At 49.0% G+C, this 14,286-nt stretch overlaps 1 protein-coding gene across 1 annotated transcript in view; it reads left to right on the forward strand.

The window, feature by feature from the left end:
* ASTN2 (astrotactin 2) overlaps window positions 1–14,286 on the forward strand; it is a gene marked incomplete at its 3' end in the record, with an annotated part of 209,886 nt that overhangs the window by 85,685 nt on the left and 109,915 nt on the right. The window contains 4 exon segments of the mRNA XM_010007953.1: window positions 6,184–6,268; window positions 6,426–6,430; window positions 6,433–6,490; window positions 6,959–7,096. Of these exon segments, the coding sequence (XP_010006255.1) occupies window positions 6,184–6,268; window positions 6,426–6,430; window positions 6,433–6,490; window positions 6,959–7,096 (286 nt within the window).

Raw genomic sequence — 14,286 nt, forward strand, 5'->3', positions numbered from 1 at the left:
TTTCCCAGCACTCAAGACCTCTTGGGTTGGATCTGTCTGTACAAATGTCCTGACTCATTACTTCAGCCACCAAGTACTACTTTAGGATGAGTAACAATCTACACTGAAAACGAAGGCTCTGAAACACTATGAAATGCCAAAATACATTTTTGCTTGCCTGGCCTTAATTTACTTTCCCTTGTGTCTTTGACATGTGCACACTCTTTAATTAAATGATTGCTGCCCCCCTGACAAATTTCAAACCTCATTGCAAAGCACCAGCTCATCAGGGCTTTTCAGAGGGATCATCAACATCTGCACATGAGTAAAATAGCATCTTTCTCCTTCCCCCTGCCTTGGAAACAGCCTTGGCAGTTGGTCTGACATGACTGCAAATACATAACTAAATGGATGCTACTGAGGTATCTGCCCAGGGAGGTTGTGGAGTCTCTTTCACTGGAGACATTCAAAACCCACCTGGATGAGTTCCTGTGTGATGTACTCTAGGTGACCCTGCTCTGGCAGGGGGGTTGGACTAGATGATCTCTCGAGGTCCCTTCCAGCCCCTAAGATTCTATGATTCTATGAGGTTCTCCCCCTGCAGCCGTGACACAGGGGCTGTGCCACAGGTACTTTGCTGAGGTCAGGTTACATCCTCTGCTGAAGAGGTTCATCCAAAGTGCCCCATCCTCTTGGCAGGTGCTGATGGCGCTGTTTGAAATGAGAACAGGGAAGGTTTGTCATCTTCTGGGACTTGCAGTCACCTTTCCTCACTCTCCCTATTTTGGACAGATGTGGGATATGTTGCCAGTGCTGCTGTTGCCACCACGCACTGGGATCCCTCTGAGTAACATCCAGGAGTGCTGGATCTTTCACTAGCCTCACTCACCAGTGCCAGTAACACTTATGACAGCATCCATTTTCGGCAGCATATGCAAATCCTGATTTGTGAGCACAATTACCTGCTTTGTATGCACAAAACTGATTCACTTGCACATTCTGTGGGCATCACTTAAGAGACCTGCTGGAGAATCGGTCCCTTAGGGCCAAATGCTGGAAGAAACAGCCTCTGATTTTGTGCTGTCAGGCTTGCTGGAGCAGTGGCATAAATGAGATGGATAGCTACCTTGATTAGCAGGTGCAAATGCGTTGAATTTTTTTCTCCATCTATAAATCAGGCACTTCTCTATTGAGATTCTCTCCTCTGCATCCACAATTGACAGCACCCCCAGAGCAATAGACACCAGCTTGTAAGGATCCAGTGAGATGTGGTAGTGAAGGGTCTTTTCTGGAAATGGGCAGGAGGCAAAAAAAAAAGAATAAATAAAGGTTTCCATCATGTTCCAAATGGGCTGGTTTGTCAGCAGAGTTGCAGCTGGTGTTCCTGCCCAGGTAGGACAGCAGTCTTGTGGGCAGGAGATGGATGAAAGTCATTTTTAAACAGAGCCAGTTTTTAAAGGCAACCTGTTAAGGGGATTTGGAGGTTGCAGAGCTGAGCATGTAAATCAGGAGATGACCAACTTTGGAGAGGGTGTATTTGCATTCATGAATGCAGCCATTTCCTCCAATAGTTCAATTTAATATCATGCAGCTTTTGGGCACCTGTAGTAATAGTGGTTTATTCCTGTGTACTGCTGCTGTTTTCACTGCTGGAGGATCCTAATGTCTTTATTGACTTAGACTTATATAAGATGAGGTTCTGTCTCTCCTAAGGTATGTAGTTTAATAACTTGGTCAAAACCCATGTAATATACGATTTCTTTTCATGTGGCAACACAGCTTGTCTGGTGCACCAAGCAGGGCAGGAGGCAGTTAACTCCCAAGCTAATGTAGCTTGAGGCTGAAGTGTTACACATAAATAGCAATCAAAATGCATGCCTTCAAGGAGGCTGAGTTAAGGTTATCTGTGCTGTCTTTACACTCTCATTTTCTGCCATTAGAGTGTTTAATCCTGCAGCTACTAATGTTCTTGTAATAGTATTTCTGTGCTTGTGTAAAGACCACAGAGAGTGAGGAAGAGGAATGATTTTTACTGTACAGAGCTGCTCTTGGGCCCATCTCCCTGACTTGACTCATCCCACCAGTTTCTCTGGTGTCTTCTCACCTTGCCATGGTCAGATTTGGTGCAGTAGTCACCCCAGAAGAAAACAGTCATGGCCCTGTGTACATTGATCCACCCTCAGGAACTCTTGCTGCTTCTCTGCATCAGCTGCACACGTGTGCTCAGGAAGCTTCCTTGGTGCCTGAGCAGATAATAATGAGAATAAAATCCATGCAGAGCATAAATCCAGACACAATCCTTGGATATTGAGCTTATACTTAGGTGCTGTGACGGATCTGGGTGAAGAGGGGGGGGGGAGAGGAAGCATAACTGTCAAATTAACTGCAGATCTTCCCTTTGCACCCTGTGCCAAGCTGGAGCCACCTTCCCTGCCTTGTTCCTCAATAGCCAAACTGCTTTTACTGAAGTTGCAGTTCTCCTCAGGATGAAGCAGAAACCCAGCTTCCTGGCACTGGGGGTGTTGTGGTGAAGCAGCTCTGTCCCCTGGGGTTTGTTGCCAGAGAGGAGGGTCTGCTCTTGGGTATCGAGCTAAAAAGCTGAGTCTGGGTTGTTCAGCACTTGGGGTTGGAGATGCAGTCCCAAAGCAGGTATGAGTACTTTCATGCAGTGCTGACACAGGTGAAAAGGTGTGTGTTTGTAACCCTGCAGCCTCTGGGAACAAGCTGCCACCTCAGCTGGGGCTGGGACTTGTTCCCAGGACCATGCTTTGACCGTGCTATGGCACGGCAAGTCATACCTCTGGGATGAAGGCAAACACCAGGGGTGAAGGTGCTGCTGTGGAGAAGGGAATTCTGGACACTGGCAGTGCCAGCAGAGGGTTGATGAGCCACAGGTTTCCTTTGCTCCTGCCAAAGTGCCTGTGGCTCCTTCAATAAAAATGCCAATGACAGCAAAGAGCAGCTTCCCTGGAAGCACAGGGACTCAGGGAGCCCTGCTTTGTACTGCCCCTGGGTGAGTGGGTTAGGGGCATGTTGCAGCATTGTCACTGCAGATCACCTCTCCTTAATGAGGCTAACAATTAAGTAACATGCTGGAAATAGCATCTGGAGCACCCAGACCTGAGCACCAGGACCTGCTCTCACTCAACCTGAGTAAGCAACAATCCTTCCTTTTGCTATAGTAGCTCAAAATTTGCTGTGTCTTGATTATCCGATGTGGTTTGTGGGTCATGAATTGAAAGGAAGAGGAAAGGCTGTCAAACCTGTGTGTTTGTCATGGGCAGGATGTGGGTTGGTGGCTGTGGAAATAGGATGCTTGTAGGTCCTGATTCATTTGTCCTCCTGCAGCAGCTGAATGCTGGGAGGAGGCATGTGCAGAACCTGTGGAAATTGCATCCAGCTTCAGGTGTGGTTATTTGTCAAAATTTGTTCTTTTGGTTGACTCTGGCTTTAAACTCAGGTTGAATCCTAACTTGGCCCAAGTGATGCTGAGCAGGTAACTTCACTTCTGTCAGAAGAGCATTGGATTTAGCTCTGAGCAAAGGTGTTGGTTTTGGTTTTTTTAATGGCATGTTGAAATCTGCTCTGTAGAAAATGCACTTGACCTAAAGAGGAGTTAGAGATACAGGACCCTCCATTCCTGTCACTCCAGATATTTTACCCCAGAGTTTCTCAGTCCATGGGAATTAGCCCAGCTGGCTCAGCATCCTCCCTGTCTCAACATGGTGCCTGGGAAGGATAGACAGAAAATACCAGGGTAGCTCTGGGAGACCAAAGGAGGAGGTTGGATGGTGATGGGGAGAGAGTGATGGGAAAGCTCATTAAAACCTGTAGTAGCATAGCAGGTTCTGCTGGGTTTTTGGTTGTTTGTTTGGGTTTTTTTTTTTGGAAACTCCACTAATTGCTTCTTTGTGGGTCTTGATACAGAAATAGATCCAGAACCATTTGTGCCATGGAACTGGAGTCCCTGCTCCTTCAGCAGCCTGCAATGCTCAGCCCATCCCATGCTGGAGGAATTCCTGTCCCTTTTCTCAAACTGAACCAAAAGTTTGCAGATCTCCCTTGGAAAAAGCTGCTCCTGAGTGTTCCTGGTGAGGGGCTGGTGCCTGTGCTCTCTGTGCTCCAAGTGGCTTTCCTTGGTGTCCCACCTCTCTGCCACCCCAGTTCCCTTCTCAGCAGGTGCCACCGTTTGCCCTCTCGCTCAGTGAAATAAACCTCCCAATAAAGCCTCAAGCACCAGCTGTAGCTGTTGAAACTCCAGGATTGGAGTCGATAAAATCAATATTTCTGCAGGTTGATAGAGTTTCTCCTTCCAAAGCCAAACTGCTGGAGCAGTAAACAAACCAGCACACAAAATAAACCCTCCAGCCCGGCAGGAAAGGGATTCCCCGCCCGGCACCTGGACCTGGAGGCATTTGGACCGTTTGATGCCAACCTCTGTAGGTGGCTTTTCCCTCCTTGCTCTGATTTCAGTGGCAGGAACTGAATGAGGAGCTGGTGCCCGAGACTCCCAGCTCTGCTTCGCAAGCACTTTGAGTTGCCTCTCATTTGCAGAGCATATATTTGTTATGCATTAAGCGCCAGGAACTAATGATCCGCGGCAGGGCTGGGGAAACCTGCCTACTAAGCACCCGAGGAAAAAATAACTTTCCTTTTTTTAAAAAAACAACAAACCAAACCACTGATGGAGCCTTTAGGACCCAAACTGTCTCGCAGCGGGACCAGCCCAGCCCCGCGGCGCGGCTGAGCCGGAGCAGGGACCAGCACCACGGTCTCTCTCCCTGACTCTTTCTCTCTGGAAAAGCAACGTTCCCGCTGCTCCCGTTATGAATCAGGAGGTTAGCAGCTTCTGACAGATCATAAATCAGTGCTTGGAAGTCGCTAGGACAAATCCCAGGACGTTTAATCTTTAATATTAGACATGTTTAAGGCAGTGAATATTTCATGAAGGTGCTGTTGCCTTTTAGCACATTATTAGCTGTCTTTTTTTTTCGCCCTCTTCTTTTCTTATTTTGCCACCTCCCCATTTCCAGGCTTCTCTTTCCTCAAAAATCTCTGCAGTTGAACCCTCGTCTCGCCCCTTCCTGACAATAAAGCTCTTTACTGTAATCCCTGCGAGGCATTTTAAGGACTTGCTTAGGATCCCAATGAGGGCACAGGTACCAGTCTGCGTTACCACCATGGTGGGGGTACCCAACCCCCAGCACCCTCCCCAGATCCCCCCCTCTGCTGGTATTTACAGCTCAGCCGAGCTGTCAGGAGATGGGGAAAGGAGGGGAGGAAAAAAAAAAATCACTGGCAGCAGCTTGGAACAGAAACTCCACGTGCAAATCCAATTAATCTTTTGATTTTGCTGTTTCTTGCTCCAGGTTATGTATTTCTACCAAACACAGAATCAATGTGGGCCAAGCTCTGTCGGGTTTCTGGTGCAGGAAATGTCTTCTCCTGCTGTCAAAAACGTGTAACAGGGTGAGGCAGCACCCAGAGAGCAAAGGGGAGTGGGACTAAGAACCCCTTAGCCACGGGAAGGGGGAGCACAGTGTGAGCACTGCCTGCAGAGGGTGGAGATTGAAGGCTTCTGTGTCCTCCTGCAGGAGTTTGGACTGCAGGAGACTCCATCATCCCACAGTTGTGCAAGGAGGTGGGAAGGGGATGTGGCTGGGATGGGTCGGGGGGAATAGCCCCACCTGGGAGGTGCCTGGAGGTAGGTGCTGGTTCTTCTCAAGCAAGGTCACAATCCCTGCTGTGGAATGAGCCACTGGCCCCAGAACATTCCCTCTGCCAGGTGTACAGGCAGGGCTTGGCAGGGCCTGGGTCCGCGCAAGGATGTCTCTGTGGGGAATGTGAATTGTCCTTGGAGGTCATCAAACAAAGGTTGGGTGAGTTGAGGGAGCTGCAGGGCTGCAGAGGAGCATGGGGTAAGGACAGACCATTTCCATCATGAGATCGAATCCCCAGCTGCAGTGGAAGCAACATCATGTAGCTCCCTCCAGAAGAGCTACAGGTTTCTTGCAGCTTCCCCTTGTCTCCTCCTCTGTATTTCCTGATGATTTCAGAAGAGGCCATGGTGCTCCAGATCCACAGCTGGGACCAGGAATGTCTGTGAATGAGTCGAGACAGGCAACAGGGGAGGAGAGCCCGATTCTGTGCTCACTGACATGCCTCTGGGGCAGAGAGCCCTCATCCTCTCCTCTTCTCTTTCAGGAGAATGCAGCTGCCACGAGGGCTACGCCCCAGACCCCGTCCATCGCCACCTGTGTGTGCGCAGTGACTGGGGACACAGCGAGGGGTGAGTGGGGACTGACGGTGCATTGGTTCCCACGTTGGTGGGGGGTCTGGTCTCCTCCCCACCAGCTGTCACTGGCACCAAAGGTCCAGGGCTGGGCTGGGCCACTTTCCTAGCTGCACAACATGCCACAGCTGCTCTTTCTCTCTCTGCCCCCCAGGCCGTGGCACTTGAGCGAGGATACGACTTGGTCACAGGGGAGCAGGCACCAGAGAAGATACTCAGGTGAGAGGAGGAGTGTTTGGCTTGGACATTCAGGAGGGGAGTGCCAGTGAGGTCATCTCAGTGGATGCTACAGGACATCCCGGCAGATGATACCTCTGGTTACTTCCTGCTCTGCCTTGTTCTGCTGACTGAGGGACATGAGGCATTTGCCTTTGAGAAACCTGAAAGTTTTGTCCATGTTGTGCAGAAGGGAAAGTGTTTTCCTCTCAGCTGGACCTGGCTCAACAAAAGCAAGGGCAGTACACGTATAAGGTCTCCCTGGACTAAAAAGGAGACCTTGAGCATCCCCATGTTCTTTCTGTCAAATCTTTAGCTATTCCTCTCTCATTTGGTTTCCAGGACAAGACTAAATGACTAACTTATCCCATGGTGCCACTAGAGCTCTGATTTCCAGTTGGTCAGGTGCAACAAAGGGCCACCATTCACTGTGGACACTGTTCCTATATGACACATTTGTCCTTATTCCAGGTCCACCTATAGTTTGGGGCAAGGCCTGTGGCTTCCTGTCAGTAAGAGCTTCGTGGTTCCCCCCGTGGAGCTTTCTATCAATCCTCTTGCCAGCTGCAAGACAGATGTTCTGGTGACGGAAGATCCAGCAGATGTCAGGTAGGAAGTAGATTTCTCATTTTGCTCATGCTTGAGTGACTACACTGCTCTTTAAATTGTTATGGAGGATGCAGTAATTTCTATGATGATGAGTTTGATTAATTTTCTTCCAATAAGATATCTGGTGTGATTGCTCCCCAGGCTCTTTTGGTCCTGATGGGTCTAGGCTTGGCTTGTGGATATCACTCCAGGCAGGTGAATTGGTGTGACCCTGTGGTGAGGAAATTCTCAAGTGGTTTAAGTCTCAGGTTGCACAGCTTACATTGATGCATTCACCAGCCCAGAGGTCATCCTTCAGAAACTCATGCATGTGTTATGTCCACACAGCCCTTGGTAGTCTGCTATGGTGCTCATGAAGGGCCAAGGTCAGACCCTGGTAAAAGGCCACGTTACCTGTCCAGTTATTATACAATTAAAAGGTTTTTTCCTTCCTTCAGTTCAGTAAATGCCTGGAGGTTTCTCTGGCTCTCCCAGTTTGGCTTGCTTGTATTTTAACCGGAAGTCATTGGACTGGTGACAGTCTGGTTCAGAAGTGGGACCTAAGAAGATGTTGCAGGAGGAGAACTGGGGTGGTGGAAGGAGAGGCTGTTTGCTGGGAGAAGGGGGTGGGTAGAAGGGAAAGGAACCAGGCAGAACAGATGTCTTCTGTGTCCCAGCTGGCAAGGGAGCAGCAGCCTCTGCCTTGGAGGACAGCAGTGGGGGTAATTGTCTTCCTCCCCCTAGTATACAAGAATTGCACTGTGAACTATAAGGTTTTAATGGCTAAGTTATTTATTCCTCTATTCCCCCATTAAATTAAGATTGAGCATGTGACTGTTGGATGCCAGGGAAACCCTGTGATCCATCCCTTCCTCTCCCTGCCTTGTACTTTGGCTCAAGACCCAATTTTCTGACCTGCAAATTCTTGTCTGGGTTGAGAATCATCTTCCTGAGCTCTAGCAGAATCCTTTTGTCCCCTCAGTCCCTTTTGTCTTTTCTTGGAGCAATGGGATGATGGATTTTCACTCTTCTGTCCTGTCATCATGAGTCTTGGCAGGGCTATGATTGGAGCAAGTGCCTACAAAACCTATGGCAGAGCCAAGACTGGCATCCAAGAGGTCCTTACTTCCAAGTGTGTTTTTATTGCTAATTAGTGCTTGTTCCCTTTCCTTCAAAAAGAGACTGATGGTATGTATCTGTCACAGTCTGGCTCTCCCAGAAGCCTGGTATTTCTTGTCTGCAGAAGACAGAAAACCTTTTTTTTCCTACTACTTTGTAGTAGTAGCAGAAAAGCTGCTGCTTTTCATTTGAGCAGGTGAAGGGTTGCCTTGTTGTGTGTTAACGTTTTCCAAGCCAAAACGCCAGGAGAAGATTATTTCTTGCCTCCTCACATCTTTCTTAGAAGTACCTTAGCAAAAACAGAGGTTCTGAATCTTGCTTTCTGCTCCAGTGCAGTGATTGTCTCTGGGCACTCATCCTCATGGAAGAGTCTCATGATGGACAAATGCCAGGCAGGAGGAGGAGGGGAGTTCCTGGCACGGAGGCTGTTGCCTGCTCCTCCTGTAAATGGAACCCAAACTGAGAGCTGCAGGTATAAATATTGGAGTGACCCAGGTGGAATAAGGAAGGCAAGTTCATGGTGCTTGTATCTTACATACAGGAGATACTAAATTATTGAAACTTTAATAAACGTAATAATAAATATTTGATGGTGAAGTATGGAAGGTTTCAGGGATACAGTGAACACCAAAAAGTGATCTATTATTTTTGCATTAGAGCTTAAACACTTCTCAAACAGAGATCAGGCTGCTAGCTCAGGGTCTTGAGCACCCTGGGGTGGGTGGAACCTAAGGTGATACCACCTGAGTGGACTGTGGTGGTGTAGAGGAGCTAATGCTGGGGCTGGTCAGATCCACTGCAGGTAGTGAGCTGGGATGTTGCTGTGTTGGTGCTTGTGGGCATCATGTTGGCCTGTCTCTGAGAAAATCCTGAGGTTCTTGGGTGCTTTCACACAACAAGAAAGATACTTGAAGAGCTGTTTATCTATCAGCCTCTTTGCTTTGTCTCTCTGGACCGAGACAAGTGTTGGTAGCTTCTCAAGGGAGCAGAAATGCAGCAGTTTTGGTGGTTTGGATGTCTGGATGATGTCCTGCAATGTCAGACCTACCATCAAAGGTAAAGTTCTGCTCTCCCTTACGTAGGTGTTCAAAAACAGTCATTCTGCTGCATGGGGAAGGACCTGTTCCCTGGGCTGTGGGACTGCAGTGGCACTCCTGACCCTCCATGGTGGCAGCTCCTGCAGCACTTGAGCTCTAATACAGTCACATCCCCATGACAAGGGGCAGGTCCTAGGCTGTATGACACCAGCTGCAGCATGACCATATCTTGGCCCCTGGAGTGTCCTGCTCACTGTCCTGTAGTGCTGTGATGGTAGCTCAGTCCTGTGTTTCTTCTGTCTTTAATAATGAGCGTTCTGCATTCTGCCAGACCTTTCATTAGTGTGACACCTTTTGGCTCCAGGGTCACTTATCTTGAAAAGTTTAATGGAGGGAAATTGCAGAAAGCCTGGCTTGGAGAAAACAAGTGATGAAGTCTTCACAACTCTGAGGGTTAAAGGTTAAAACATAGGCCTGTGTTTAGTGAAGATGTTTGTGGAAGGGACAGGTGGGGCTCTGCCTTTCAGCAGCTCTATGGAGCAATGCTAGCTCCCTGCTGGTCCCCTGAAAGGGTGGAGGTTCCCTGCTGGTTCTCAGAGGGGTGCTGTTCTCCATGTGTGTCAGCATTGAGCAGTGCAGCAAGGTGTCCATGATGCTTTGGAGGGCTGGGGAATAATGAGCCCAAAAGCCTCCTCCTGCTGCTGCAGCCAAGCCAAGTCATTAGAGAAACTTCCTATAGACAGGATTCAAAGCTCTATGAGCAAACATCCCACTGGGATGTTCCCAAATTGGGGCTTGAGTGGGGACAGGACTTTGAATGCAGAACTTGGCCCTGGAGGCTTTAGGGCTGTGCATCATAAATTCAACATGAAGGTGCTTAGAGTTAATGAAACTTGTATGTATAATTTATCAGTAACCATATTGAGCATCCCCTGCTCAACCCCAGAGTCTGATCCTCTACACGATGATCATGTCAGTCACACATCTAAGATTGTGGCAACAACCTTAAGAGTGACATCTTTGTTAGTATGATATTGGTCAGCAGCTCTGTGAGGCTCTCCCTGCCCTGGGAAGCCTCTGGCCTGGGCTAGAGGACAGATTCCAGGCTGGGCAGGCTGCCCTGGTAACACATCCCCTGCCAGGGCAAGAAATACCTCCCAGTCCCACTTTGTCTCACTTGTCTTCAAGATCCCTTTGTGTTTTCCTCTCCCCATTGCACCCATCCCTTTCTTTTATTTGTATTTCTACAGTAACCTGGTGGTAAACACAATGGTCCATGTTTGTTTGTTTGTTTGTTTTTAAAATACATTACTATGAGGTGTTTAATCTTTCTGCTGGCCTTCCTTGATGTCTCCTTTTGGCCCTTTAGCAGATGCCACTTGTCCTGTGGGACCAGGAATTTCTGTAATTGCAGCAGCAGATGATGCTTCACCCTGTTGGCAGCTCAGGGGGAGCACCCACAGCCCCTCAGTCCAGCACCGAGCATCCCTGTGGGGGGACACAAAATCATCCTGTGGGGGGATAATGAAGGCATCCCTGTGGGGGGGTTATAAAAACATCCCTTGGGGGCTTGATAAAGGCATCCCTTGGGGTGCAGCCAGTTGTGGGGGACTAAGGGGAGATGCCCTGGGGGGCAGAGCACAGCACTGGTGGTCCCAGTTCTCTGAGCCACCTGCTTTATGAAAAAGTTGATAATTTCTGGTAAGCAACTGTAAATCAGAGGCACGAGCCTCAGCTGCTGCCTGACATGACATATAGCTCTGTCATTATGGCAACCATAGAAACAAATAAAAACCTTGCCTTCGCTTGACAAGCCTTTGAGATATCCTGATGGAGAGACAAGTGTTCAGTGGCAGAATGAATTCTCTTGAACTCGCTGTCGATTCATCTTCGTTTTGCTCCCAAGTGAGCTCCTTTGGTCTGCGAGTTCTTTGCCAAAGTACAATCAACTGGATTTGGTTTTGTTTTGTTTTCATGTTTATTATTTATTTCTTATTTCATTTCCAGTTCTCATGGCAGCAGAGAGCTCTGCTCCCCAGCTCAGCACCCGCATGTGTCCTGGCTCATGGCGAGGACAGGAGCTGGGCTGTTTTCTCCTTGCTGGTAGCTTTCCCTGGCTCAGCCCTGCCATGCCTTTTCCCCAGGGGTTTTGCAGGGATTTTTTGCAGGGTTTTTGCAGTGATTTCAGCACTTGTGACTTTGCAAGTCAATGCCAAAAGCTGCAGTGTGAGGCTCCTTTGGAGCAGAGGAGGATAGAAAGCAAAGTGGATGAGAAAGACAAAGAGAATCTGGACCAGGAGAGGGGAAATATCTTTGCAGTGACCACAGGCAGGGTGCAGGCAGGAGAAGGCAGAAGGGTCCCTGCCCAGCTCTTCTTGCTACTCAGTAGAGGACGTGCCATGAAACTTGAACTTTTCCCCCCTCTTTTCTGTCTCTGGCCCTACGGGAAATGAGTGGGCTGTGCTTTCTAGATGCTCGATGCTGGAGGGACCCTGTGCCAGGAGGTTGAGGAAGAAGAGAAGTCCCTTTTTCAGGCTTTTCCTCAGTGGGGACCAGGGACCTGCCTGCAGAGCCTCTGGCTGTGTTGGTGCCAGTGAAGAGGCTGCGAGGGGCTGGCAGGGGGTGCCTGTGATGGATGGATGGCTTTGCATGACGGAGCAAATCCATCATTGCGTCACCAAGCACAACTGGCTCATTTCTGCAAGGAGGGAAACTCATTGCCCTGCACATCACAGAGACACCCTCAGCCCTGCAGATAATTTCCCCACCGCTTGTGTCTGGGCTTCTTATCACCCCAACATGCCATCATCTTGCAAAAAGTGGTGGAGAAGCAACTTGCAGTGCTAACCACCAGGATACAGGAAGCCTCTGGCCTTATCCTTGGGAGGGAAAGGACAAGTGCTTTATATAGAGGCAGCCACCAGCCCCTGCCCTGAGTCTGTCAATTTAGCATCATCCTGGAGGTTTACTGGGATTTTTCCTGCTCCCTGCCTCCCACTTTGATTTATGAGAGCAGCTTATAAGAGTGAGGTGTGTCTCACTTGGCTACAGGGTGACTAAATGAGACATAACCTTGCGGCAGCCACTGGAGACTGTGAGCAGCAGAATGAGAGAGGGATTAAGGGAGTGGTGTGATGGGATTATAGGGGCAGAGAGGAAAGGGGAGGAAAAAAACCCAAAACCCCAAAAGCTGAAGTCATCTAGGGAGAGCTGAAGGTAGGTCAGAATTTAAATGTGGGTAACCCAGCACCTCTCTGGAGGAAGGACCTCAGTGACCTTGGCCTGTCTCTTCCTGGTCTGTCATCAGCTGTTGAATCTTTCATACCCAGAATTAGAGGGACATTCAGCTTTCCCTCTTTGGAGGATTTAAATAATTACTACTACAGTATTGCTGATTTTCACCCTCTCTACTCTCATCCTTTGCATGAGACATATTTGAGGTCTTGGTGCTGGGCCATAAAACTGCACAGAAAATTATCAAACCTCTTATGGGCAGTGGATGTAAATTTGGACCTGGTTTGTAGGCAAATCCATTATAAGGAGCAGCAGCACCAGCTACAAATTTGGCAGCTGAGCATTTGCTTTTCCCCTCGTCCATGGAGCCACAGAGCCCAGGAGAGAAAAACAACCCAGTGAGTGAACAGATTTTGTTTATATATTTATTGAGACAATTAAAAAAACTCTGGCACAGCCAAATACAGAAATGCTGTCTCACACCCAGAATTATTCCCTTTAATATATCTGGGATCTCCCATCACAGAGGAGGGTTTGGCATTGAGCTCTGTAGCTGTCCTGGATGCCAGATCTGCTGCTGTAGCTGTGTCCATCTATCTGGCCACCTGGATCTGTGGGGGAGCAGGATCCTACCAGTGCTGAGACATGCAGAGAGTACTGAGGGTTTGGGGAGGAAGGTAGGGGCTTTAAACCAGTGTGTTGCTGTGCAAGCTTAGCAGAAAGGGTGATGCAAGATGGTGAAATTAGACCTTGGGTTTCTTCAATGAAAGCAGTTCTCCCCTCTCTGTTTGATGGTGTTATTTGTTTTTATGTCTCTGCCTTTGCTTTCTGTTAAACACTGGCTGCAGTCTGCTTTGGAGCTGCCTGTTCCCAGAGCAGCCCCATGCCCTCACTGTTTGCACAGCCTGTCTGTACTCTTTTCCCTGAAATATGAGGAATAGATGGAGACTAGATGGTTTTCAAGTGGGAGAGGGACCAGGCAGTTCATCCTCTGGTCCATACAGGGCTGGCTGTGTGGCAGGGTGGTGCACTTGTGCCAGGCATGGGACAGGGACCCTCTGCTCTCCTCCTCTTCCTTCTTCGCTTTGGGAAAGGGTCAGGTTGCTGGGGATGGACACAGGTGTGCCAGGCCAGTGCTGTGGGGCCAGTTTGTAGTGTGGATCCTTGAGCCTCAGCAAGTATCTGAGATCAGCTTTTCCCTCTTCTATTTCGGAGCAAACCCACCCACTGCATCTTCCCCTGGAGCCAGCCAAGCACGTGGCTGCTTGGCCAGCAGGCTGGGAGCTGCATTCATGGCTCATTGGGAACAGGAGAGTGACAGCAGAGCAACAAGGATGATTGCAGCACAGGGACACAGGACAGCTGGGGAAGGATGCTCTGAGTCCAGTTCCTCTTGCCCAGGGCTGTCCTGAATAATTGTCCTTAAAGCCCTGAGATGCTCCAGGGCAGGGTGGGATGATGGCCCTGGTCCTGTCTGGACACACAGCTCTCCTTCAGCTTAGCTGTGCCACCAGAGCTGTGGTCCTGGGCAGGGAAGTGACATTGGGAATGGGTTAATTCCTTCTCTTCTGCTCATTCTTAATGCAGAATAGTGGCAAGGTCTGGCACCAGCCACCAGCCAATTCTGATGGAATTTCAGTTACTTTAAACTCGTCCAGCATGGACCGTATCTGTCCCTCCCTTCTCATTTATATCTCCTATAGCTACTGTTGGATCACTTAATCCAAAGGACAAAATGAATAAACTTCAGCTGAGCTGAAACCTTCCTGGGAGCACACCAGGGACCTGCTGCAGGAACAGGGAGGAGGAAACATCTCAGCA

The sequence above is a fragment of the Chaetura pelagica genome, unplaced genomic scaffold, assembly GCF_000747805.2.
Source record: "Chaetura pelagica isolate M959 unplaced genomic scaffold, ChaPel_1.0 scaffold361, whole genome shotgun sequence".
NCBI classification, from domain to species: domain Eukaryota; kingdom Metazoa; phylum Chordata; class Aves; order Apodiformes; family Apodidae; genus Chaetura; species Chaetura pelagica.